At 44.3% G+C, this 25,266-nt stretch overlaps 1 protein-coding gene and 1 long non-coding RNA gene across 2 annotated transcripts in view; one reads left to right on the top strand and one right to left on the bottom strand.

The window, feature by feature from the left end:
• The first annotated feature begins 6,030 nt into the window (after positions 1–6,030).
• LOC119445838 (zinc finger protein 347) overlaps positions 6,031–25,266 on the top strand; it is a 40,045-nt gene continuing 20,809 nt past the window's right edge. The window contains exons 1-3 of the mRNA XM_037710144.2: positions 6,031–6,285; positions 11,714–11,946; positions 22,994–23,227. Of these exons, the coding sequence (XP_037566072.2) occupies positions 6,097–6,285; positions 11,714–11,946; positions 22,994–23,227 (656 nt within the window). The 5' untranslated portion in view covers positions 6,031–6,096. The remainder of the gene's footprint in view (positions 6,286–11,713; positions 11,947–22,993; positions 23,228–25,266) is intronic.
• Positions 22,950–25,266, bottom strand: part of LOC125942440 (uncharacterized) — a 104,606-nt gene continuing 102,289 nt past the window's right edge. Inside the window, exons 2-3 of the long non-coding RNA XR_007465111.1 lie at positions 23,457–23,576; positions 22,950–23,087 (exon numbers count right to left, since the gene is read on the bottom strand). This is a non-coding gene — a long non-coding RNA (uncharacterized LOC125942440). The remainder of the gene's footprint in view (positions 23,088–23,456; positions 23,577–25,266) is intronic.

Here is a 25,266-nt window from a genome sequence, read left to right as displayed (position 1 = left end):
GCTATCGCATTAAAAAAGTTACCTGCTGACGAACAGAAAAAAAAAGTGGCACAAGCAAACTGAATTACGTGCTTAACTGCCTTGTTCCTCATTGATCTGTGTGAAAGACTTAGTTCTGTTTAGAGAATGATAAAATAATGCTGGTGTTGCAACTCTGAAGAAGGTTTTCTTTTAATTTTATCAGTTGAATTACGATATCTGCAGCTTGCGAAATTTACAATGCCGAGTAATTCGACCACACTTCCTTACAGTGTGGTGCAACTTCGACGAAGTCATGAGAACACAGGACAAGTTTTCTGTGTGTTCTTTTGTGTTGTCGTGACTTTGTCCCAGTCTTGCTCCATTCTAAACAAGTGTAAACTAACTCGGCCAAATCTCAGTGTTGGTTGTGGCTCCGAAGAGCACTCGCACTACCGTCCCCGGGTTGATTTTCCGTGCGTTGGGTCCCATGCCTTGGGGCGGTTGGTGATCATATCCATTCAGATGACCATGTGCCTTAGTATGCACCTGTTTAATAAAATGGTTGAGTGTTTCACTGTGCTTTTTCCTTCCACTCTTTGCACTCTTCTCGCTGCTCTGGGGAACATCCCTGTCATTGCTCTCCTACCGCATCCACTGCAGGATGAAGGCCTCTCCCATCGACCTCCAGGCCCTGTGCTCCACCAGTGGACCCCAACTTGTGGTGCCTGTGAATGATGACCTTATTCAAGCAAAACTTGGATACTCTAGCCTGCAGCGGCAATGTAATGCTAAAAAACCAGCTGCTCTCGGAGCTGCACAGGTAGGCCGTGATAGGCACGCGTTCATGCCACTGCCAGGTTTCAGCGCGAGTTTCTCAACTGGAACTTCGGAGCCAGCTGCAGTGTGTGTGACTGGTTGTGGTTCAAGCACAACGTGGTACTCGTCTGTGCAATTCGTTCGGAGGAACACTGAAGAAACAAGCTTCGCTTACCCCCATCTCAACAGGGGAAGGGCTTCTAATTTTTTCATCACACCGTGCAGTTTCACCACGTAGTCCTCGGCTGTGCATCTCTTTTCTTAGCACCTAGTCCGTGGCTCTAATAGCTAGCGTAGGACAACTGTGTTTATTTTGCGTTCTTGAAAGCCATGTATGTAAAGGGGGTGTCAAGGATGAATGCACACGTACAATTGATTTATTCATACACAAGCGTCAAATGGCCCATCGAGTGAAAGAAGCTGACGGCATCTGTAGCAACGAAAAGACTGCACTCAAATTCCCATTGGTTGCGATGCCACATCACGAACGCGCCTCATGCGCTTGCTGGCTTGGGCCTTGATGCAGCAGAGCGGGGGAAAGGGAACACCTGCTGCTGCGGTATTGCAGGAGGTGAGAGGGCATCAAGACACCACGGCACCCTTTCTCTCGCTCTCAGAAGCCTGTGCTATCGATGCGTTTTTTACCTGTGCAAGGTCTCGCCTGCGTTCTAACTGTACCTCGGGTAAGGCCAAATCAAAATGTGCCAAGCGTTTCAATGCGCTTCCTTGCCTGCAACGAGTTCATAACTCGAAGCACCGCTTAGCGGTAGGCAAGTGGACATCACAACTCATAAGAAGTGCTTAGCTGTCCTTGGATTTCTCAAATTAAACATTGCAAACCATGTAGGCTTGGCAGCCCCTCCTACATAGACCAATTTTAAAAAGAAAATAGTGACCTACACCGTCATTGTTAATCACTCGTGCGACAAGTGCTTCAAAGGCATGCAAATTCTTAGTAAGTGCTAGGAGATGTGTTGTGATAATCAGGCTCAATGAAGCAATCGCATTTCTGTACCGGTCCTTGGCAGTGTTCTCTGTGCGGTTTTCACGAATTTAACTGCGCCAAATTGTCGACTTGTGATGTGCACATTTTGTTGAGTATGTAGTAGCAATATCCTTTTTGCTTGGCTGTTGAGTATGAGAGATATTGTGTGAAGCCAGCGGAAACGGTGTAATGCCCTTGTATGACCTACTGTAACGTACACTTTCGTGTGCCCCCTTCCGCTGACGTGCCTGGAAGTTACTCTGTAGCAAAATGTGTTCAGCTCGTGTAGCTCGCTGGCTATGGCATTCGGCTGCTGTGCATGAGGTCACGGCTTCAGATTCCCGGCCACGGTGACCACATTTCCATGAGCGTAAAAACACTGGTGTGCTTGGCTTCAGTTGCAAGTTGGAGAACACCAGATTTTGGAATTAATCCGGATACTTTGCAGTATTTCAGAATGGGCACACTCACTTGCTCCACACACTGGTGAGGGAGGAAGGGGGTGAGTACTGGTTAAGGTCAGCACGAAGGAAACTCGATGAGAGTGGCATTGAGATGACAGTAGCATGAATGTAGGTGAGTGGCAGTGAAGGAGCAGGGTGCTGGTAAACGCGAATGGAAGTGGCTATGAATGTGAGTGAGTGTTGGTGTGAGCAAGTACGTAGCCTGCGAAAGTATTAGTGAGTGAGTATCGGCTTATTCTGCCTGTTCAGGAGATTAGACTCCACAATTCTGTGCAATGATTGAGCACATTGCTGGTTTGACTAGGGTGTGACGTGCGTTTGTGTTGTGTTAGGGACAAAGGGATATGATGCAACGTAGGTTGTGTTTCGTACTCGTGGTCTAAGTTCATTGCAACACTTTATTTTTGTGCTCAAGGATATGTTACTGTAAGATACCGTAATAATGTCAGTGTTACCGTGAATGGGATGTTGGCAATCCAGAAACAAAATGCACTCGTGCCAAATCCTCGTGACATAGAATGTGAGCAGCATCTGCTTGAGACTAGTCGATTCATAAACAAGCATTGTGTTTTAAAGAAACCATAAGGTAAACCTGTGCATCTTATTCAACAAAAATAGCATGCTAAAATACTTTGACATGTATTAACTTGCCTGGACTGCTATTTGAGAGTGAAAGATGGGAGAAATATTAATTCAAAAGCAATTGCAAATCGAGCAGGTGGAGTTGTTGCCCTTTTGCATCACCGTAGCCCACTTCTGCAAACTCACCCAAGTTTTTCGTAAAGTTTATGTATTCTACTTTTTGTGAACGTTAGAGCCAAGCTTTACGAAAGCTGTGCATGAAAAAGTTCTTATAGGGGTTAATTGGAAGATGGAACAATGAGACATTGCAAAATAATTCATATAGGAAAGAAAGGTTTGCGAGTCTCAAGTTGCAGCAATATTTTCATGGCTAAAATACCGCAATTGCGCTGATGTTTATTGATTACAAGTTTGGCCAATTGAAATTGTCCTTGACATTATAATGCCTTCACTAGCGGACAGATTGCACTAATCTTTGTATCAGTATTATTTCCAGGTTCACTCGAGATTGCTAAAGTTGCTGTTATTTTCCAAGGCGGTGATAAAAACAGTGTATCTTGCTATGGATCGTCATCTATCCAGCCCATCTTTTCGAAGTGTATTGAAAAATTGATATATAGCAGAATGACCAGTTTTTTTTTGTGTCATAGAATCGTAACACCATTTCTTTTTGGTTTTACTGAAAAGCTTTCTGTGGAAGCCTACGAGCCGGAACTATGGTTTTTGGATGTGTAATGAGTGCATTGCGCACGTCAAGTGTCACATGTGTAAGCGTGTATAAGGGACAAGTAGATTTTCAAATAAGCAAGTTGAAAATCACACTGTGTGTGCCTCGTCTTCACCTATAGTCCTCATCTTTTAATTGCACTTACATTATGGTCGCCAAACTTGGGTACTGTAAAAGTGTAAAATGTTTTTTATTTGATCCTAAGTCACAAAAAAGCTGCAAGGTTGCTGGAAAAAAACATTGTCATGATACCTGTGCTGCTCTCTTGTTGCCGGTCAAGGTGCCGTATCATCATCATCCTATATTTATGTCCACTGCAGGACGAAGGCCTCTCCTTGCGATGTCCAATTACCTCTGTCTTGCGCTTGCCGATTCCAAGTTGTGCCTGCAAATTTCCTAACTTCATCACCCCACCTAGTTTTCTGCCATTCTCGATTGCACTTCCCTTCCCTGTAACTAATGGTCCACCAGTTATCCGTCCTATGCATTACATGGCCTTACAAGCTCCATTTTTTTTCTCTTAATGTCAGTTAGAATATCTGGCTATCCCCGTTTGCTCTCTGATACACACTGCCCTGCCTCTTAATTTAACGTTAAGCCTAACATAACCCAGATGGGTAATAGCTGTGACGAAGTTTATGCTGACAAGCTGGTGTAGTTGGTGTAATTGGCCACAGTGCAGTTGTAGAAAAAGTAGCTGCGATCTAAACACGGTGCATTATTTCTCGTCAGTCACTGTTGTTCCAAGTTAGCTACTGCTTGTGTGCCAAGTCTACAGATAATTGTGAATAAAGTGCATAAATAGCCCTGAAAAGGCGTGTGCTTATAGGTAACCAAAATTGTTTGATATTCCTCTCTCTCTTTGTGTCTATGGGAGTTATATGAATTTTGAAGTTCACAGGTTGGCAGGAACGCCATAACGAGCATGAAAAGATTAAAAAAGTGTCTGCTGTTTGTAATTCCAAATTGCTGCATCTGTTGTGCAATAAGATGCAGGTGAAAGATGTGGCTGTTCTGTGTGTCGTGCCTGTCCATGTGGATGTGCTTGCCATCAAGCGTTCCAACATAATAATCATTCACCATTTCACTGTTTTTCAGGTGATGTTTTCATTGATCCCATGAAGCCGCGGCAAGTGGAAGCACACATTAAGATGTGCTTCAACCATGGACTTATCAGTGCTGTGTCATATTTTATAAAAGCCATCATTGCCTATTTTTGTGGACTTACTCCCTCGAGATGGACAAGTTGCAAGTGGAAGCACAGGTGAAGATGTGCTTCAACCATGGACTTATCGGTACTGTGTCATTTTTTATACCAGCCATCATTGCCTATTTTTGTGGACTTACTCCCCCGAGTTGACCAAGTTGCAAGTGGAAGCACAGATGAAGATGTGCTTCAACCATGGACTTGCAAGTGCTGTGTCGTTTTTTATAAGAGCCATCATTGTGCTATTTTTGTGGACTTACTCCCCCGAGATGAACAAGTTGCATGTGGAAGCACAGATGAAGATGTGCTTCAACCATGGACTTGCAAGTGCTGTGTCGTTTTTTATAAGAGCCATCATTGTGCTATTTTTGTGGACTTACTCCCCCGAGATGAACAAGTTGCTCATATTTATAGTCTGCCAGTAGTTGCTTTCTTTGAAGTGCAAGTGTGTCGGGTGGGGAAGTAAGAGTAGTGTTCACTTCCTGCCAGTTATTGCAATCATTTGATTGCCCAGATGTCTGTCATTTTTATAAATGAGGGTTGTGCTTTCTTCTTAGGACCGGGCACTGTATGCCATAGTAAAACCAAGACATCACCTCTATTGTAAATGGGGGTCACGCAATCACTTTTAGGAAAGTCACCTTCAGTGGATACTTGATTGGCCAAGCTAGCGTACATCACTTGAATGAAACATTATGCTGCATAATACATTTTGCAAAAGTGACTGATGGGTAATATGGCTCGTGTTCACCAGTGGGTCTTTCCAAAATCAGTGCATGCTGTTTTGATAAAGCTAGCTTTGTGATCGTGTGTGTGCAATAATTGCTGGTTGGCAGTCATTTATATTCTGATGAAACAGGATTGCGAAGCTGCTGCTTAAATTGGCCAAGTTTCGGTTCTTGGTGCTGCTGTGTTCTGTGTTTCAATGTTCTTATTTTTTTTTTGATACACACTCCTAATTTATTTTTGGTGTGGGGGAGGGGGGGTGCTTTTACCTGATTTAGAAAGGGATAGTACGTAGCTGCTGAGAACAAGACATTTTTGTACGAGAGGTGTATAGTGCCATGGCATAAAGTGCAAGCTTTGGTTTTGCAGAGCTCATAGTGATATGCCTGCAATAGCTGCTGTGTAGCATTCCATGTAGGGCCGTACTAAGAGCAAATTGTGGCATTGTGTTTTTGTTGGTCTTTGTTGCATAATTTTGATCAACTTCAAAATTAAGTATAGCGGGATAAGGCAAAGCCAATGCCGCGGTGACTTGCTCTTGCCTTCGATGCATGAAGGTGAGCTGCCCACGGTATATTGGCCACTGGACGAGTCCCCGTGGAAAGAAGTGTCAGTGTCCCTGCAGAGGATGGCCAACTTGGAGGAACCTTTCACCAAAGAGAGGCCTCCGAGTGCAGCTTCGAGTGGGGTCGAGCCTGTCTGCCCAGTCTGCGATCGTGAGTTCAAGATGCATTGCCACATGGTTCGCCACCTGCGCAGTGTGCACAGCGTGAACCCAGCCACCTTCCCGGATATGCCGCAAAGCCAGAATCAGCAGGTACTTGGATCTTGACCTTAATCTTGACCTGTGCTCTGCTTGGTGTGTGCAGTACGGTCGATCCCAGATTCATCAAATTCCAAGGGCATAGCGAAATAGCTTGAGTATTTGAAATATAATGTAGACCTATCTGATGCTTATCTGAAAGCTCCGTACATCCGGGACAGTTTCCCAAGATAGTGAAAAATGTGACTTTACCGATTTGCTTCTTCAAGCCCTGTCAAACACCCAAATGTTTACTTATTTTTTGCACCCCAAAGATTGCATCAATCTTTACGCAAACCTCATCAAATGTGGGCGATGGGAGCGAGTGGCTGCCCTCATTTCTCTGTCAGCAGCACTTGGTGGGCATCTTCGATCCCTTTCAAATGCAAGGTAGCATGATCCTATATAGGTTTGCTTTCCGAACCCTTACACGACCTTGGTTCGCACGTGCGTAATAGTTGAACCTGGATATATCGAACCCACATATAATGATTATTGTGTATAACAAACAGCAGTAAAATCCTGGTAAAAATTTCTATAAAATTTTATTTTACAGATCGAAATACCTACATATCGAACTTCCTTGTGATCTCCGGGCCTTCACATTCAATATATTTGGGTTCGACTGCATACAAAATGTACAGACGTGAGCAGCCTTGTCTAGAATGCAGGAACGGCGGCTTCTGGGGCTCTCCGGAGCCAGCCAGTGACATCTAACGCTAGCTGCTGGGTCCGATGTCCAACCGTAGGTGCTGGGAAGGTTTGGGCCCAGCAACTACCATTAGACGTCGCTGGCTGGCTCTGGAGAGCCCCGGAAGCTGCCGTTCCCATGTTCTAGACAAGGCTGCTCATGTCTGTGCTAGATGACGACACTTATGTCTGACGCAGGTGATATTATTGGTGTGGAGATGTGTTGTCAAGTCGGATTTTAAAAATTTAGATGGCCATTTTTTCTTATTTTTTGAGAAAGAAGGACCAAGCAAGACCTAGGTTGCTTTATATGCTGTATTGATTATTTCTCGGTGTCCTCCACAGCTCTTGTATTGCCACCTTATTGAATAGGTAAGTTAGTAGGGGCCCCTTGTGCTACAACTAAGACGACTTGAAGGTGAAAGCCCGCCGCTAACTCACTGACACAATGACCAAATTTTGCTGAGTCATCTTCACTCCAAACCTACTTTTTGCAAAGTCAGTTTTGCAAGTCATCCTAATTTCATCAAACTCGGATCGGGACTCGGCACTTATTTTTGATCATCGTCACTCTGAACCCATATTATGCTGTCATTTGTGCAACTCATTGTTTATTCACCAAACTCAGACCGTGACTCAGCACTTTTTTTGCCTAGTCATCATTGGTCTGAAATCACAATTTAGTCATTTCTGCAAGTCATCATGTTTTTTGCAAATCACCCTTCCTATCATCATACCGTATTGGCGGAGCAGCGCACTGACAAGGACAAAGTGTAGAGACACAAGAATAAACGACACTCGCTGTCCTTGTCAGTGCGCTGCTCCGCCAATACGGTATGATGATCAATCACCAACTAGCCCAACTTTCTACATCACCCTTCCTATGATTCACTAAACTCCAACTGTGACTTAGCACTTTCTTTTGCGTAGTCATTCTCACGTGGACCCTCAAATCTCACTTATTTTTGCAAGTCACTCCCCTACTCAATATCCCCTTGATTCACTCTTAATTGACACTTGATTCGCTCTTGATTCACCCTATCACTGCTTTGTTCACCTTTATTTACTCTATTATTTCGGTTTTACTTCCATCACACTTGGTTTGCTCTATTACTTCAAATTTACAATTTTCATCACTCTTGATTCACCCTATCACCACATGGTTCACCTTCGTTCACTCTAAATTCACTCTCATTTACTCTTCATTATCTTAGCTGACTATCTGATCATTCGATGCCATCACTATATTCCATATCTCTATCCCCATGCCATCTTTTCTCGACATGATCATTCTTTCAAAGTTAAACGCATAGAGTGCCATTCATCCTCTCATGGCAACTCATTCATTCCTCGCACTATCATTCAGTAGAACAATTTGCCATCACTCATTGCCACAAAAACTGACAGAAAAACTTCGCTGTAATGGAAATGTTTAATATTTTGTTGATTGTTCTTTTGTTCATCCTTACCTTTTGTATTATGCTTAATGTTTTAATTACTGTTTTTTATTATTGCTCTGTGTATTGTTATTTTTCCTAGTAGGTACAGCATTTATTAATGATTGTATCTCCCCCCCTATGTAATACACTCCCCGTGAAGGTCCTTAGGGCTAACAAGAATAAATAAATTACCGTTTGTTTGGCTCTATCACCCAACTAAACCACCTTAATTCACCATCAAATCTCTCATAATTCAGCTCTCTGTATACCCATTTTTTATCATTATCGTTACCATCATAACCATTCTGACACCCATTACTATCACTAATTCTAGGTTATTGGCCATTTTTTGTTTTTCGACCCATTTTTCCCGCTTTGTCATGCTAATTATCATAATTAAATTAATGACTATCTTGATCCTTTATCATTATCTATTTATATTCCTTGTGTAATTACTTATCGATTGATATATAATGTTATGGGTATTGTAATTATGTTAAAGGGGCCCTGAACCACCCCTCGAGCTTGGTGAAATAACATAGTCTGTGGGTAGCATACGCTGTTGTGAACATCTCAGCCATGTTTCGCTGTCATACGCAGCACGTGGAGCTCGCAAGTGGAGCACGAAGTCACCTTTTTCTCAAATTCTCTGTTTCGAAAACCCCGTGATCCTCGCTCTTTTCTGTGTGCTTTATTTCGTAATAAAGCACACTGAAATACGAGGCTGCTATTAGTCGCCGCGGTCAGCTACACCGCGGCTGCCCCGAGTCCACTGGCTAAGCCCACTGCGGCTCGCAGAGGACAACCGCATTTGGCTTATGTTTAGCGCATCATAGGGCACAAAAATCGGAAGTCCAAAATGAAATTTGAACTGCGTACCACGGTGACGTCTCGGAGGCAGAGCGTTGTGGCCCCTCCCACTCCGCCGTAGAATTTGCAGTGCAAGGCATTAAAGAAGGAACGGGAGCACAGCGGAGGCTGTGTTTGATTGCCAATAACTCCGCTTCTGCTGAACACATTGAAGTACTTTTTGCAGCAAAGTGATTCTGAAATAGCTTATTTTCCCTTCAAATGTCTTTCTCCACTTCGATAAAAAGTGGTTCAGGGCCCCTTTCAGGAATTATCAATTTTTTGTACACATTTTTCAGATTTATAGAACCACTTTTTCAGTCACCTCAAAATAAAACATATAAGAAATTCGCCTTAATAAATTGTCGCTAATTAAACTTGAATATTAGATGCTTGTGCACAGTGACAAAAGAAAAAAAAATACAAGAGAACTCTACTAGCATCAACAAAAGCCGATCATTCACTGGGTGCTGTTTGCCCTCAATTACTTTTTTTCTCTGCCACATTTAGTTAGCTGTAACTAAACAGTGTTTTCTGAGAAACCTATATGCATTTCCGTTGTAGCTTCATGCTACAGTCAAGAGAAAGACAACTTTTCCCTTTCATGAACTTTCCTCCACCTTGTGAGCTTTTGTAGAACCATACCTGTCAACTCTCCTGGATTACCCGGGAGACTCCCGGATTTAGACCATTTCTTCCGGTTGTACAGTTGACAGGAAAATTTCCCGGAAATTGCAGTTCTGTCCCATTTCTATCCGCGTCCAGCGTTTTGTCCGGCCATAGTGCCAAAAAGAATTCAACGCAGTCCAATCCAGTTCGAAGTTCATCGCGTAAAACATTAAGAAAGTACTAGTAGGTAAACCCTATACATACGCTATTTCATTAACTGCAGAGCCCCTCCTTATGCTGACGGGGTTGGGTGCCCTAGTGGCCCTAGCTAGCGAGTGAATGGTGTGTTCCGGAACTAGCAACACTAGACTCTCCATCGTTCTCCTCGGCTTCAGCTGCTCAGGCATTGTGTAGGCCTACGGACAGTCAGGGGTTAATAAGCAAGGAGTGCTAGCGCAAAAAGTCTCAAGTATTTTAAGTAGTGCTCAGCCGAAGTGACGTTGGGTATTTTGTTTATACCACAGAGCGATGCAGAGTGCGAGCGGCAATTTAACATCGAGAAAAGTACGAGGACGCAGTGCCGCTTGTCCATGTGTCGCTCGTCTAAGACGCTGGAAAACGTCATCTTCACAAGACGTGAAAGAAATGAAATTTCTTGCAATCAAACATTATCTGAGACCCGCCACGGTGGCTCAGTTAGCTAAGGCGTTGCGCTGCTGAGCACGAGGTCGCGGGATCGAATCCCGGCCGTGGTGGCCGCATTTCGATGGAGGCGAATTGCAAAAACGTCCCGTGTGGTTGCGTTGTAGTGCACGTTAAAGAACCCCAGGTGGTCAAACTTTATCCCCAGATCTCCAATACTGCATGCCTCATAATCAGAACTCGTTTTGGCATGTAAAACCCCAGAAAGAAAGAAATAAACATTACCTGAAGAATTTTTGAACACCCACCGTGGTTGCTTAGTGGCTTTGGCATTGCACTGCTAAGCACAAAATCACGGAATCAAATCTCAGCCACGACGGCCGCATTTAGTTGGGGGCGAAATGCAAAAACTCCTGTGTGCCGTCCATTGGGTGCACGGTAAAGAACCCCAGGTGGTTGAAATTAAGCTGGAGATCCCCACTACGGCGTGCCTCATAATTAGATGGTGGTTCTGCGATGCAAGAGCCAAGAATTTAATTACAATTGAAAGAATTTTTGAAGACAGAATTAGCAACAATGAAATGCTTGCAAAAGTCAGACAGTGATGTTCATGTGGTCATTTGTATATGGGTAAATAAAATTGGAAGGAAGCTCTCCGGTCAGTACTTGAAAATGTAGACGTCGGGGTGGTGTAACCGAGTAACTCCCCCCCGGTCGGAAGATCTCCCGGATTTAGGTTCGCCTAACGTGGCAGTTCTGTAGCACTGATTTGCCGCATCTTAATAGTGTTCTGCAAAGTTAAATAAAGAATACATTTCCTTGATCGTCCTTTATGTAACGCATGTGGAGCTTCACAAGTTGCTCCAAAATGCAAATCTACTGCTCCAAAATGAAGAATTCATGTTCCAAACCTGGTCCAAAGGGCCAAATTTTCTGCTCCCAGAGCTGCTCCAAAATTCACTTGGCGACTTCCATCCCGGTTACAGGAAGGTTCAGCGCATTTTGCGTATTTATGTAAGCTGGTGCAGTGTGACGAGTTAAAATATAGGGAGAAACATTAGGCTTTCATTGTGGCAACTAGTAGTTCCGTAGCTGGATCTGATGGCACAAGATTTAGTGCGCACACTGCCATGGGGTAAAGTGAATTTGGTTAAGTTGCAATCATGCTCGATGTGTGGTGGTTAACATATCTGTTCCATTTCGTGTTCACCAAGGGGCTTCAAAAAGGTCACGCGAAGCGCACGACGTCCCAAGTAAAAGCTGTGCAGAAGCGGCAAGGCCAGTTGACCAAAAAGGCAGCAGCAGAAGGAGCAGCACAGCACCAGTTGCCCAAAGCAGCCGCTGCCGTGGCATCTGTCAGCACTGTCTCAAAGGCATCAACGTCTAAGGCAAAGAAGCCCAAGCCAGGTGACTCAGCACAGCAGCCGTCATCCAGCCAGCGAGTCACGTGAGTCTCTGCAAGAGTAATAGCACAACTGCTGATAGATGCACAAACGCTGCAGTTAAACCCGTATTTAACCAAGTTGTAAAATTGGCACTTTACTTCGTTATATCGAAATTGTTATATTGCAATGCAACTTTTTATGCAATGAAGTACAGTCGCCTGCTGATAATTCTTGCACGGAAAGAGCCGTAAAAGTTTCCCAATTATTGTGCAATCGGAAAAAACTAATTTCAATTACGAAAAACATTTAATGATTTAATTTCGATATATTTCATGCAATGTCGATATCTTCACATCAACGGCCCCTGGAACTGATTTTGTTGCCCGCAGTGGGGCGGCGTCATCAGTGGAGCTATCTCCACACACTCCAACAACAGGAGCGTCAAAAACTGTCAGCACCGCAAAGGAAGCCTCGCTTGAAGTCGCATGAATTCGAGGCGTCGGGTGACAACGCATTGTTCACTTCCGCCATGTCTGTTGTACATTTGCAATGTTGCGCGAGTGTGTTGTCAGAGAAATCAAGCAAGGTCCGCTGTGGCGTTGGAAATTATGGTATTGTTTTTAGTATTGTTGTACGAGTAAAATATTTGCCATTATCTCGGTAGTAGACGATAACAAAGTATTAGATGATAACGAAGGTCCGTAGTTGTAACAGCTGTATAAATTGCAGTAAACATTTGCTTACGGAATAAATTAACGAGCACGGTGGATGCACGCACAGGCACTCATGAACAGATCTCGCTCAGTGACGGCGAAGGCTCGCTACCACAGCACTTCAACGCCTCTCCGAAACTCGAGATTACGCGACTTCCAGCACTAGACACCTGGGAAGGCAGCCTTCAAATAGAGCACGCAGTCATCGTGAGCAGCCCGTGCACAGGGATGGCTGGGCATGGGATGACTTGCCACATTAAAATCGATGCACCACGAGCCACCATCCTTCTCAGATCATTCTCGCACACTTTTCCTCGCAGCATGCGTCTCGCACTTTATTACAGAGCACGACGGCGAGAGGCCCTCCTTTCGTATTGTGCTCGTACTTCAACGTATCATGCTTCAGCGCCTGGTCTCTGTCGTACGCTTTGAGAGGCGTGTTGCAAGCAACTCGTGTATTTCAGCCGTTTGACCGTATGCGGCCATGGCTGTTTTCATTTATCGCCTCGGCAACCCTTCGTGGCGGCAGTGAAATTTCATTTATTGAAATCGCTTATAAAGACATTTCATGATATTGGGGTTCCAAATACAAGGTGTTCTATGGAGTTATAAAAAGTTAAATACTTCGTTATTTAGAGAATTACCTTACAGTCGAACCCACTTATAACAATCTATCGGTTATAATGACAACATTTTACGCTTTTACAACATTTTTTTACAACAATGACAACATTTTACGATTTTCCAATCCTGCCTGTTGAAACTGCTTCCAGATGTAAAGAATGTTTTTTAAATCACCGCGTTGTTACAATGAACGCTTCGAACCCAGTCACGGTAAAGAGCGGGCACACGCGAAGTACCAAAGCACAGAAGTGTGACCAAACTGCAGTGTGTATCCCGCTCCAGTTCAGCCGCGACAATGATACGGCCTTCCAAATGTGTGAGGGACCACTGCACATGGATTTGGGAAGCCGCGAGGCAAGTCACTTGCTTTCAAGGCACGCATCCAGGGAGGAGGCGTACACCATTTTAAACAGCAGGGCATGCACTGCCGCGTGTGCTGGTTCGATATCTGTGGCACTCTCAGTCATTGTAACCAGTTTCACCCTAGTTCTCAATTTGTCATGCACCACTCTACTACTCCACTTCACTTTATTACCTTAAAGGCCCCCAGGGTTGGGAGTATTGCTTAAGAGGATGGGTAACAAGTATAAAGTAAGTAAATACACAAGAAAAGGTTAGGTACACGCTTGCACGTGGTTTATTGTGGTAGTTATACAGTTTAAAAATCAGGATGGGCAGGTGATTGCGGCGATGTCGTGTGGAAGGGCGTTCCAGTCTGAGGCTGGGCATGGAAAGAATGACGAGGCAAAAGTGGTAGTGTGCGCACGTGGCCGGGCAACTTGGAGGGGATGTCCAAATGCGGAGTGAAATGCGTGCCAAGAGTACTGATGTATAGTGGATGATGACGTGAGCTGTAAAAAAACTTATGGAATGAGTACATACAGTGGAACCCCGATTATACGACTTTCAGGGTACCACGCAAAACCGTTGTATAATCCGGGCGTCGTATAATTGAAAAACTAAGAATATAGGCAGTGATGCTCAGTCTTGCCCCCCCAAAAAAACAGGTACAGACAGCCTGAATGAGCCTGCGGCATGAACCTGCACTGCTCCAAGGAAGGTAGATTGAATTAAAGAAATTACCGTATTTATTGATTGTAACGCACATATTTTTCATGATTTTAGTTGCTTGAACTCTTAATTACAGTCGAATAACAGCAAAATTGGCCATTTTAAAACAAATGCGCTAAATCCCGCTATTTCTAGCGCTACGTTGGCAACCTGTAACTTTACATCTCGATCCAATCCATATACAAGTCGACTTCGGAACTTGTTTTTGATTGGAATCGACGCTGTTTTCGCTGTGCTTGTGCCTGGTTGTGATGCCGCAATACTTTCGGCTTTTTGCGGTTCGAGTCCATTTATTTGCGACGTTAAGGCGACGCAGCGCATTCGGTATGACGGCTGCTTCGAGAGAAGAGCAATTTTGATGGCCAAGGAGCTGGGAAAATCTGCCGCGGCTCGGGTGTCTCAACGTCGAGTCGACGATTTGCAGATGGCGGGACCAGCGGCAGCACCTAATCTTCAAGTGCGAGTCCAGCTGGAAAGGCTCTGTGGAACTTGAAGTGGCCTGGTACTGACCCCGAATGAAAAGTTTGTGCGGTCCTTTAAGAAGTACTTAAATCTCAAAAAAGCCTGACGGCACGGAAGATGACTTGATTCTCGGGCGATCACTTCTGGAGATAGTTTCAGTTTCACGGGACTCTGCTCGTCCCGGCACCGAGCTCCTCGAAGTATACGGCTGAGACAGCGCTCTTGGCGCTGATAGCATGCTTAGGACAGCGCCAGAAACTCTTGGTGGGGACGCTTTCAGTGCCGAGTCACACAAAATTTTGCAAAACAAATTTCGTTCATCTCACGTTACATTCGCGGTTTTATTTTTATTATTTCGCGTGACTGGAAAGTCACCCCTCACGTTACAATGACGGTCACGTTACATTCGGATAAATACGGTATTGCCTACCCGGTATCAGCCAGCTGCAGTGTGCTCACGCGCCAGCCTGTGTCTGCTTAGGGCTTTTTTCTTTCGTTTTTTTTTTCGGACAGTACCGAGAGACACGTCGTACGAGGTGGGGTCGGTGTAAAATTGCATCGTGTAATCGAGGTTTTTAATACATTATTTCTATGGCTGTTTTGCTGGGACCAAACCAATCCGTCGTAAAATGCGGGTCGTCGCATGACCGGGGGACGTATAATCGAGGTTCCACTGTACTAGCGATACGCCGCCAAGCCAGGGTTGATATGCTGGACTCTGCTTTTAATGATTATATACTGGCATTATATGAGTAGCATGAATGAATTAATCTTGTGGCACGATTTTGTACTGATTCTAGGCAGTTTGTTAGGCATTTTTGGTTAGAGCTCCAGATAGCAGAGGCATATTCCAGCTTAGAGCCTACGAGTGACTTGTAGGCAAGGAATTTAAGTCTGGTGGTTTGTGACGTAGATGACTTGTTTAAGAATCCAAGGCTTCTCTTAGCAGATGATATGACTTTAATGGTATGTGCGTTCCAGGTTAGATCATTATACAACGTTACGCCGAGGTATTTATAAGACTGGCAATTCTATCGTAACGTTCGAGGTAGTATAAGGGAAACAGGAGAGGATTACATTTTCGATTGAACGACACGAGTTTGCATTTATCAGTGTTTAGTTCCATAAGCCATTGGTTGCAGCAGTCTTGGACGCAGTTTAGGTCTCTTTGGAGAGCTAGTTGATCCGAAGTGTTATTAACTGTGCGACAAATAATCAGCAAAGATACGAACATTACAGGAGACATGAGTTAGTAGCTCGTTAATATATATTAGTAGGCTTGTGCGAATAGTAATATTTTGGTTCGAAGCGAATAGTCCTTGGGGTCGAATGCTTTTGAAGCGAATTAAAATAATTGTCTGGGGTCTGAAGAACAAAACTGTGCAGTTTAAAGTTGCTTTTTGCATTTTTGGTTACAAGCGCGATGATATACATGAAAGCGAGAGAAGGGATAAGAAAGAGTGCTGACTTACAACAATTTTATTACGCACATAACCAAGGTTTAAATACCATGCTAAGGCAAAGTAGAAAGACCAGAAGAGAAGCACATGTTCAGGACTCAGCTTCAAACATACAATAGGCAGATCATGTGGTTACATATTGCACTTCTTTATCGCACAGTGACAATGAAGGGGCACTGATGCAGTGTTCCCCAGATATGTGAATTTCAAACGCTTCAATAATTTCTCTAGTATGTTTGTTTTTGTTGCGACTGATAATTTGTGTGCTATCGAACAAGGGTTTGCAATGGTGGTCTCTGCAATGTATACCGAGATTACCAGAAACAGAAACAGAGTTGAAAACATGATTATTATGCTCCTTTAATTGTTCATTGAGACAGTGTCCCGTTTGACCAATGTTTTCGTGGCCACAGGAAAGAGGAATGTTGTAAACAACACCTACAGCGCACGTGAGAAAGCAGTTATTATGGTTGGTTCTGCAGCAATTTTTTCTTCTTTGGGATTGCAGTTAATCTGCCTGCATAAGCGTAACAGCTTATGTGGTGCCGAAAACACATCGACACCAGCACGCCGACCAACTTTCTTGAGATTATGAGACAACATGTGAATGTAAGGGATGTCATGGCGACTTTCTTCCTGGGAGTGGCAGAATCTGGGTTGCTAGCTTTTTCTTGCTTTTGAAAGCTTCGGCTACTGACGTCAAAAGACTGCCCGGGTAGCCCGATTGCTCAAGTCTTGGCCTGTTTCTCGAAACTGCTTTCCATTAAGTGGTGTATGACATGAATTTGAAAGGGAATTAGTGAAGCATAGGCTAATGATTCCTCGCTTGATGAGCTTTGAATGGGCTGAGCTAAAAGCTAAAAGAGCTTTGCTAGTTCTGGGTTCATACATCCAGCGCAGCTGGTTGTTCCTAAAAATGAGTCTAAGATCTAAAAACCTAATGGAGTCGGCAACTGGCAGCTCATGGGTTAAGACAAATGGCTGAAGACATTCTTCAAACAGCGATAAAGCATCACGGCAGCTAGTTTCGACAGTGTCAGCATCAGTATCTAAAAACTAAAAAATCATCTACAAACCTAAAATATTTTTTCACAAAAGACGGAAAGCGTATGGAAAGTGCACGGTCATGAGTGGCTAGCAAGATGTCACTCAGCACGGGCGCTATGCATGAACCGATGCAAACTCCGTCCCTTTGTAGGTACGTCTTCCTGCTCCAAGTGGTGAACGTCAACTTCAAATACGCTTCTAAAAGCTCAAGCAACCCCCCTATGGTGATGCCAGCCGCATTTTGAAAGGCTATGCTGTCAAACTTGTCAATGCAATCGGAGACCTGCAGTCTCCAACATACAAAGGCATCACAGAAAATCCTGTGGTAACATATCTTAACCAGTAAAAACATTTTATGTATATAGACTAGTTGTAGAAGATGCTCCCTTCTACACAGATAACCTACAGCACACACACATGCATAAAACATCACAGAAAGTCATTTGGTAATATATTTCAAGTAAAAAAATAATGACATACTATAGACTAGCCACTCCACAGGCAGTGAAGAAGGTGCCACCTTCTACTAGTTAAAAGCCTACATCACACACAGAAAGAAAAGATGGTTTGATAACATATTTTAAAAAATAAAGAAAGTCGAAAATTATCATGCAGAAAAAATATTTGCTCCACATGCTGGGGAAGAAGGTGCTCCCTTCTGCAGGTTACAATGGCACCCGCTGTCGAAAATAACCTTTCACTTGTTGTCTGGGTTGCTGGCACTGAAAGGTACTTGCGGGCTACCCTTACAAGAGACGGGTGAAGGTGGCTGCCTTTGCTGTTCCACCAATCGAGTGGGTCCTCACAGCGAGGAAGGAGGGGTGCTCTCGGGTAGCTCTCAACATCATCTTTGATGGAAGCTTGGACTAGACTTCATACAACCATCTGATGTAAAGCTTGCAAAGCCCCCCCACACAGAAGCATTTTGGGGGCTATCTAAACCTGTATCACTCTCACTTGATGTTTCACAGCATACAACTTGCAGTGTTCCCTCTGCTGCTTTGGTGAGAACAGTGCAGGCCCACTTCTCTGCCCTTTCCGTATAGCAGGCATCCTTGAGTCTTGGATCTAGTAACATCGCTAGGGCTGTATCCTCAGATGTCTTGACACCAGGAAACCTTGCCTTGATGCTGTGTGCCAGACTTTTAGCAATTGCCGATGACTCATCTGATTGAGCTGCGTGCTGAGCAAGTACAATGCCAGTGCACTCCAGCAATTGAATGACTTGGGACAACGTGGGATATTTGTCCCCAGATAGCTTAGTTGTGGCTTGAGCAAGTGGATCCAGTACCTTCACAGCGGCAGTCATCAGCGTCCATTCAGCTGCAGTGAGGTTATCAACCGCATCACACTCCAAAAACTATATGGTGATTGGTTTGCGAAGCATGAGCAACCTAGTCATCATCTGATGCTCGCTATTTCAATGTGCCGGAATATCATGCACTACTTCTAGGGCATTCAGCTGCATTTCCCTCTGTACTTCCATAAGGAGGGCCCGAGCCTTTGAGCTTTTTTTTATAGCGTCCAACGATAGCCCTGGCCTTCGTGCACAGTTGGGAAAATCCAGGTACATCCCACTTGACATCACTCACGAACTGCAGCGTGTGCCTGAAACATTTTATGCTCATCCAAGGCGACTGTAATGCTGCAGTTAAATTTCTTCCATTATCTGTAACAACATACACTGGCACAGTACCTGGATCAGGAAGTGCCCACTCCTCCATCACGCTTTTAGAAACAGTACCAAGTTTCCGGCTGTGTGAGTGTCTGCCATTTCTGTACATGCCAGTGCGTGCACATGAAGTTGAAATGAGCTGTCCATGAAGTGGGCATGTTATCGACAAGTAGCTTTCATTAGCACGCGATTTCCAACTGTCCGTTGTTATTGAAATGGCCTCTACTCCACCGTCAATTACCGCATGAAGGCTGTTTATCAAGTTTTGCTTCTTCGAAGGGTAGAGCTCCGGAATTATTGCTCGAGAAAATGTCTGCGACGGCACAACGTACTCTGGCATAGCAGCGTTCATAACGGCTGCAAAGCCCGGCTCCTCAACAACACTGTAAGAATGCATCCCGCGAACTATGAATCCGGCAATGGCCTTTTTCATTTGCTGTGCTTTTGGCGTCGAATGTTTCAGCTTCGGCTTGAACCAGTCAGCAACTGAAAGCTGTTGCACATCAGGCTTAGCAGTAGACTTCATGCTTTTCCGCGCACGTTCCTTTTTGTATCTCACGAAGACATCCAGGTGCCTCTTTAAATGCGTCACCAGAGTCGTCGTAGTCCCCGTTGGCATCTTCAGAATGGAGTGGCACATCAGACACTGAGCTTCTTGGCCTGGCGGGGAACTTTACAAAAAAGTTCCATATAGGGTTGGCACCCGCGGACGCATTGGCCATATCACTTCGACATAAGTAACTGATGCACACTGAAGTTCAAGCGCAGAGTGCGATCAACACCTGCTCACTGCACGCATGCCACACGGTAACCAAACAATGAAACAGGAGCCTTGACGAACGTGCACGCGTAAGATGGCTACGACAACACTCTTAATGTGGCTTAACTTGTCTTGGCTCCACATGTAGTCAAGATGTAGTTCTGATGTCAATGGCACTGTGGCTTGCCTAACGAAACCGAAACTGCCGATAGTACTTGCATGCAGTTTTGATATTCGTTCACCTCGAATATTTCGAAATATCGAACATTTTTAAATTCGGGTCAAAGCGAATTCGAATACTGTAATGTTCGTTCGAATATTCGAAGTGCTCGAATATTTGCGCAAGCCTATATATTAGAAATGGGAGGCAACCAAGGACTGACCCCCGCAGTACGCCTGATGTTACCGGATGAGAACTAGAGGTTTGATTATTGACGTGAACAAATTGGGTACTAACCGTACCCAATTCGTGTGCCAGAAATTCCTTTATCCACTGCAATATGTGAGGATGTAAGCTTAACCAAGGAAGCTTCGGACGAAAGCGTTTGTGAGGAACCTTGTCGAAGGCTTTCACAGAAATCTAGGAAGACTGTTAGTTTGGAGGTTAGAATCAAGGTTCATATGCAAGTCATGGACGAAAATAGCTAATTGGGTTTCATGAGATAAGTTCTTAAGGAATCCATGTTGAGAAGGATGAAAGATTTCAGTACAGTCAAGAAAATTTATCATGTGAAAATAGATGACATGTTACATGATTTTGCATGGCACACTTGTTAAAGGGACAGGGTGGTAATTGAGGGGTGATTCTTTGTTACCTTTGTTCTTTGTTACCTTTCTTGATAGGACAGCTTGAATTCAAAATGGAAACTAAAAGTGTCGTGTACACAAATCGTACAGGTAATCAGCAATATTTAGATCATACTATACAACAGTAGAACCACACTGTTACGTTCCCGAGTGCTGCATTTTCCTGGCTGTTACGTTGTTTTCGACTGGTCCCAGCATGGCTCCCATAAGACCCAATGCATTGGTAGCCCCACTATTGTGTTGCAACAGTGAGACCATTCCCACATCATGCGTTGCGAATCTGCCACGCCGCGCCGGCCCGAGCGGCCATGTTGACTTTTCATGTTGCTTGGCTTAGTGGCTTGACGATGGGTTGGACGCCCAAAGTACCGGGGCCGACACTTGTGACGTATTTTCGGTTTCCGCCCAAAAGCATGGCCTTCGAGATCCGTATTTGCTATCTAAAGATGATGTCTATGACACATTTGGGCCCTAAGATTGGTTTTGGCGCATAGATTTTCCCTATAAAGTCCAATGGAGATAATTCCATGCCTTCTTCCGTCGTGCTCGAGGCACCAGGGACACGGATAGGGGGCGGCGTTGTATTCTGGCACCAACTGCGCTGCCGTGCGGGACATATCTTGAAAGCGATAAACATTGGGGGCAGAGTCTAGGCAGTGTAGGGTTTGTGTGTGTTGTGTGTTCTTGACGCTCGAAGGTCACATCGCTCGCTGCTGCTGCCGCGCTTCCTTACGCCAGCAAATGACAGCAATCCATGTGCTCATCGGGTGTGGTGTGTTCATGTTTGCCAGTGTGTGCTGACACCATGCTTGTTGATATAGTTAATAAGTTAATGTTTACAAGTTTAGATGGACTCATTTCTCCACTACTCTCATTTCTAAATTTTTTCTGTTTCTCGGCTCTTGCGTTTTCCAGCTCGTCTGTGTTTTTTGTGGTCCCGTGAAAAACATATAAGCGGGGTTCTACTGTAGTCATCACCAGTGAAACTGTACGTGAGGAATATTTCTTGGGCCGGCACGATGCATCCGACACATCTGTAGCAATGACAGCAATCTCACTATTTAAATAATATAACGGCAACACTAACTGAAAGAAATTACCCTCAAAGCTGCCTAAACCAGGCCTACAAGGGACGCATGTAAATTAGAGAAGAGCTCAGCGTTAGCTAGAAAAGAATCTACAACACAGTCTAACCTGCTAGCATTCATAACAAAATAATCCGATGCGATCCAACACATAAACATTGTTCTACAGAAATACTATCCACTCTTAGCAAGCAATGAGTGCCTTAGCAAAGCATTGCCAGATGTACAAAGAGACATATCGCCATAATATAAACTTTAAGGACATGTTAGTACACGCAAAATTAAACCCTCAGTGCACAGTCAACGTAGCAGCCTGTGTTCGCCCCAGGTGCAAGACCTGCAAACACCTTCAAAATGACATTTTACCTGCACTAGTTCAAATGTTATCTACGTGTTCGAGTGTCTGCTTTACGACAAACAATACATCGGCAAAACATGACAGCCAATTAATGTTAGACTAAACAAGCACCGCGTATACACTGCCAAGAAACTTTCCAAAGCAGTGGCACAGCACTTTAATCTATTCAGGCCGCAATTTCGATGAAATAAAACTTTATAACCTACTGTCAAACTTCCTGTCTCCCAGAGATAGAAAATATAGTCATATCTCATTCACATATTTACCACACTCCAACCAACAGGTATAAATGTTTCAAAGGGAGCTCTTAAATCCATCCGCTATACTAATCACACAGATATAGCCCTTAATTATTACTTTTGTTTTTCCATGCGTACTTGTATGCATGCTCTTTCATATGTACTCTTAACCGAACCAGAGTCCCCCAATACCTTCTTCTATTGAAGCTATTGAAAACTCAGAACGAACACAACTTGCTACCAGGTGTTCTCCCCACCTCTTTAGAATTCCAGAGAGATTAATTAAATAGTTCCTGCTTTCTTTGAAAACCAGACAACTGGATTGGTTGCGCCTACTTAGGTTCGTAAATTATTTCCCGGTTCAGGTTGTTATCTCCACTCCCCAACAGAACCCGAAGACCAGTACGCCTACTGTTTACCGTTATTTGCACTACTCCAGACTTCACCGCCAAGCATTTGTCATGTTTCCAAGTTTCCTGCGGTTTTGTTTGGCTTCTTGAGGTCAAGGTTTTCGACAGTTTCTCAGCGATAGAACTGACTGGGCTGTTGGGAAAATGGCTCTGTTCCAATCTTTCCAGCTGTATTTGCAGACTTGTCAAGCTCGTCATGCTTGATGCAAAGTCTAAAGCAATCATGTAGCCGTAGGGTGGCTCTACTGTTGTCTTGTTGCGATTATCGACAGACATTTGTGGTCATCTTTCTCATGGGCAGTGACAAATATTGTTGTAACGGACTGGACACTAGCCAGGTAGCTGTGCATTCATTTTCTTGTATAATAATGCTGGTTGGTTCGCCATGGTCCATGCAGTGGTGGCAGCAGCAGTAAGGCTGCATTGTCATGCCAGTGGTGTGGCCTTGTGTTCGACTCCCTGCGGGGCTTGGTGAAGCACGAGCAGGTGCACCTGTGGAAGAAGGCCGTCAACAAGCCTAAGTGCTCCAGGTGTGGCAGAATCTACAAGTACCCGAGTGGACTGGTGCGACACAGGCTCACCTGCACCAAGACAGCCATCAAGCCAAAGACATCTGGTGCCAAGGCGTACAAGTACGTTCGTCGATGATGCACTGTATATTGGAGGCACTGTATTTTCTTTAGTCCATCCTCAAGGTCAAGGCGTTACAGACGAGTGGTTCAAAAACATGAAAAAAAGGATGTAGGCTACCTCAGCTCTGGTTAATAGAAAGCTTTGTTTAATTTTACTTTGAGGCCAGCTTCCATACATTTCTGTGGACCAAGACTTGCATCATTCTTACCATGAAATTAATGCACTCACCCGATAATCTGAACTTGACCGGCGAGCACACGGATGCCTCATCCAACAGGTGACCCTGACGAGGTCAGTGCTAACAGCCTTTTGTGGAGCTTAAGGTAAAAATGTCAGCCGATGTGTAGCCTGCAGTTTTTGTAAAAAAAGAAAAAAAAGGTGAAACAATTTTTGGTGTTACTGTGGGATAGAAACTTCAGCTGTGCAATGGCCTTCATTATGAGCACAGCAGTGCAAGACAACAGGAGGAAGGGCAGGCTGTCAGTGCTACTGGCATTAGTCTGATGTTGGAACCAGCATCATTACCATCGTCAGGCGACACAGCAAGTTGTGCGAGAGCATAGGTTTCATTACGTGCTTACAAAAACTAAAACATCAAAAGACAGTTTATGTGCAGTGGTGGCAATGCTGGTTCAATCTGTGCAGACTGGAATTTCTTGCTCCGTATTGCTCCAAGGGGGTCTTTTTTTACCTAAATTGTGGCACTGCTGTGCCACGACTTTATTTCAGTGGTAGGAAAATAGGAAAGCTACCAAGCAATACAGTACGAAGCGTGGCGCCGCTGCTTTCTTTGGCTGCATTTGTTCATGGTGTGAAAGCCAGTGAACTGTTGCAAAGACCGACAAAACTGATTGCTATTCTTACGCACCAACTGGGAGACGTGCGTGAGGCTACAATAAGTAGGGTGGCCTTGTTGGCTTTGTGATTGCATGATCAACGCAGTAGTTTTATGCATCGAGGGCTGATGCGTGATGGAGGTCTGTAGATGACAAAATGATAATCTGTGTTCACCCTACTGATACATGTTGCTTGCTTGTAAATTTTTTCATTGCACCGTGTTTCTCTGTAGACCGCTTATAACATAAGTTGCCGGAGTTGCGAATATCCGCACTATAAGTGGTGCCACTGGTGCCAAAAAGGGGTAAGGCAAGGAGACACAATCTCTCCAATGCTATTCACTGCATGCCTAGAAGTATTCAAGCCTTTAGTCTGGGAAAGCTTAGGAGTTAGGATCAACGGCAAATATATCAGCAACCTCCGATTTGCAGATGACATTGTCCTATTCAGCAACAATGGTGTTCCAAAAGTAGATTCGTCCTTGCCCCAGGGGCTGCTTTAAAACGCTGAAGGGCATTCCCAGCACTGTACGTGCCAACCTAGCGGCAACAGAGCCATGCCACACATTTTTCCTGCATCGAGAGCTTTGAACTGCAATGGGGCGTCTAGATGTGGGCCCACATTCTGTCCACAGTGCTGGTGCAATTCAAGAAATGCTGTGGACTGCATGGAGGACAATATGTTCTCGCACGTGATGATAAAAACCTGTGTGACTGACCCATGATGGACATTAACTAAAGCTCGGAACATGTCTTGGGATTGTGTGTCATATATTGACAGAAACGAGCATGCTAGCTTGTATCCCATAAACAAGGAATTGTATGTTTAATTTTGAAGCGAAGGGGGTGCAAGAATGACCTGCGATGTTGCTCGACAGTGAAACAGTGCAACTAATTTGTGTACCGTCATTTACCCAAAAAGTTCCACAGGGGGAATTGTTTTGCTTGTAGACAATATTGTATTGCCTAAAATTGCATTTTATGCTCTTTTGGCAACATTTCCTTGCGAGAGAGTAATTTCTTTCTTTTCCAGCTAGTGTGTGGAAAAGTGGTGCCACGTTGTGCAAACGAATGGAGTCATGTTGAACAGAGTTATTATTAGACAGCAAATTATTGAACAACTACACGAAGGTTCCTAGTTTTATTGGCCGTATAAATTCAAGTAAACATTCACTTACTAATTAAATAACAAGCACGGTGTA

This window comes from Dermacentor silvarum, chromosome 1 (assembly GCF_013339745.2).
Source record: "Dermacentor silvarum isolate Dsil-2018 chromosome 1, BIME_Dsil_1.4, whole genome shotgun sequence".
Taxonomy (NCBI): domain Eukaryota; kingdom Metazoa; phylum Arthropoda; class Arachnida; order Ixodida; family Ixodidae; genus Dermacentor; species Dermacentor silvarum.
This window is presented reverse-complemented; position numbering and strand designations above follow the sequence as displayed.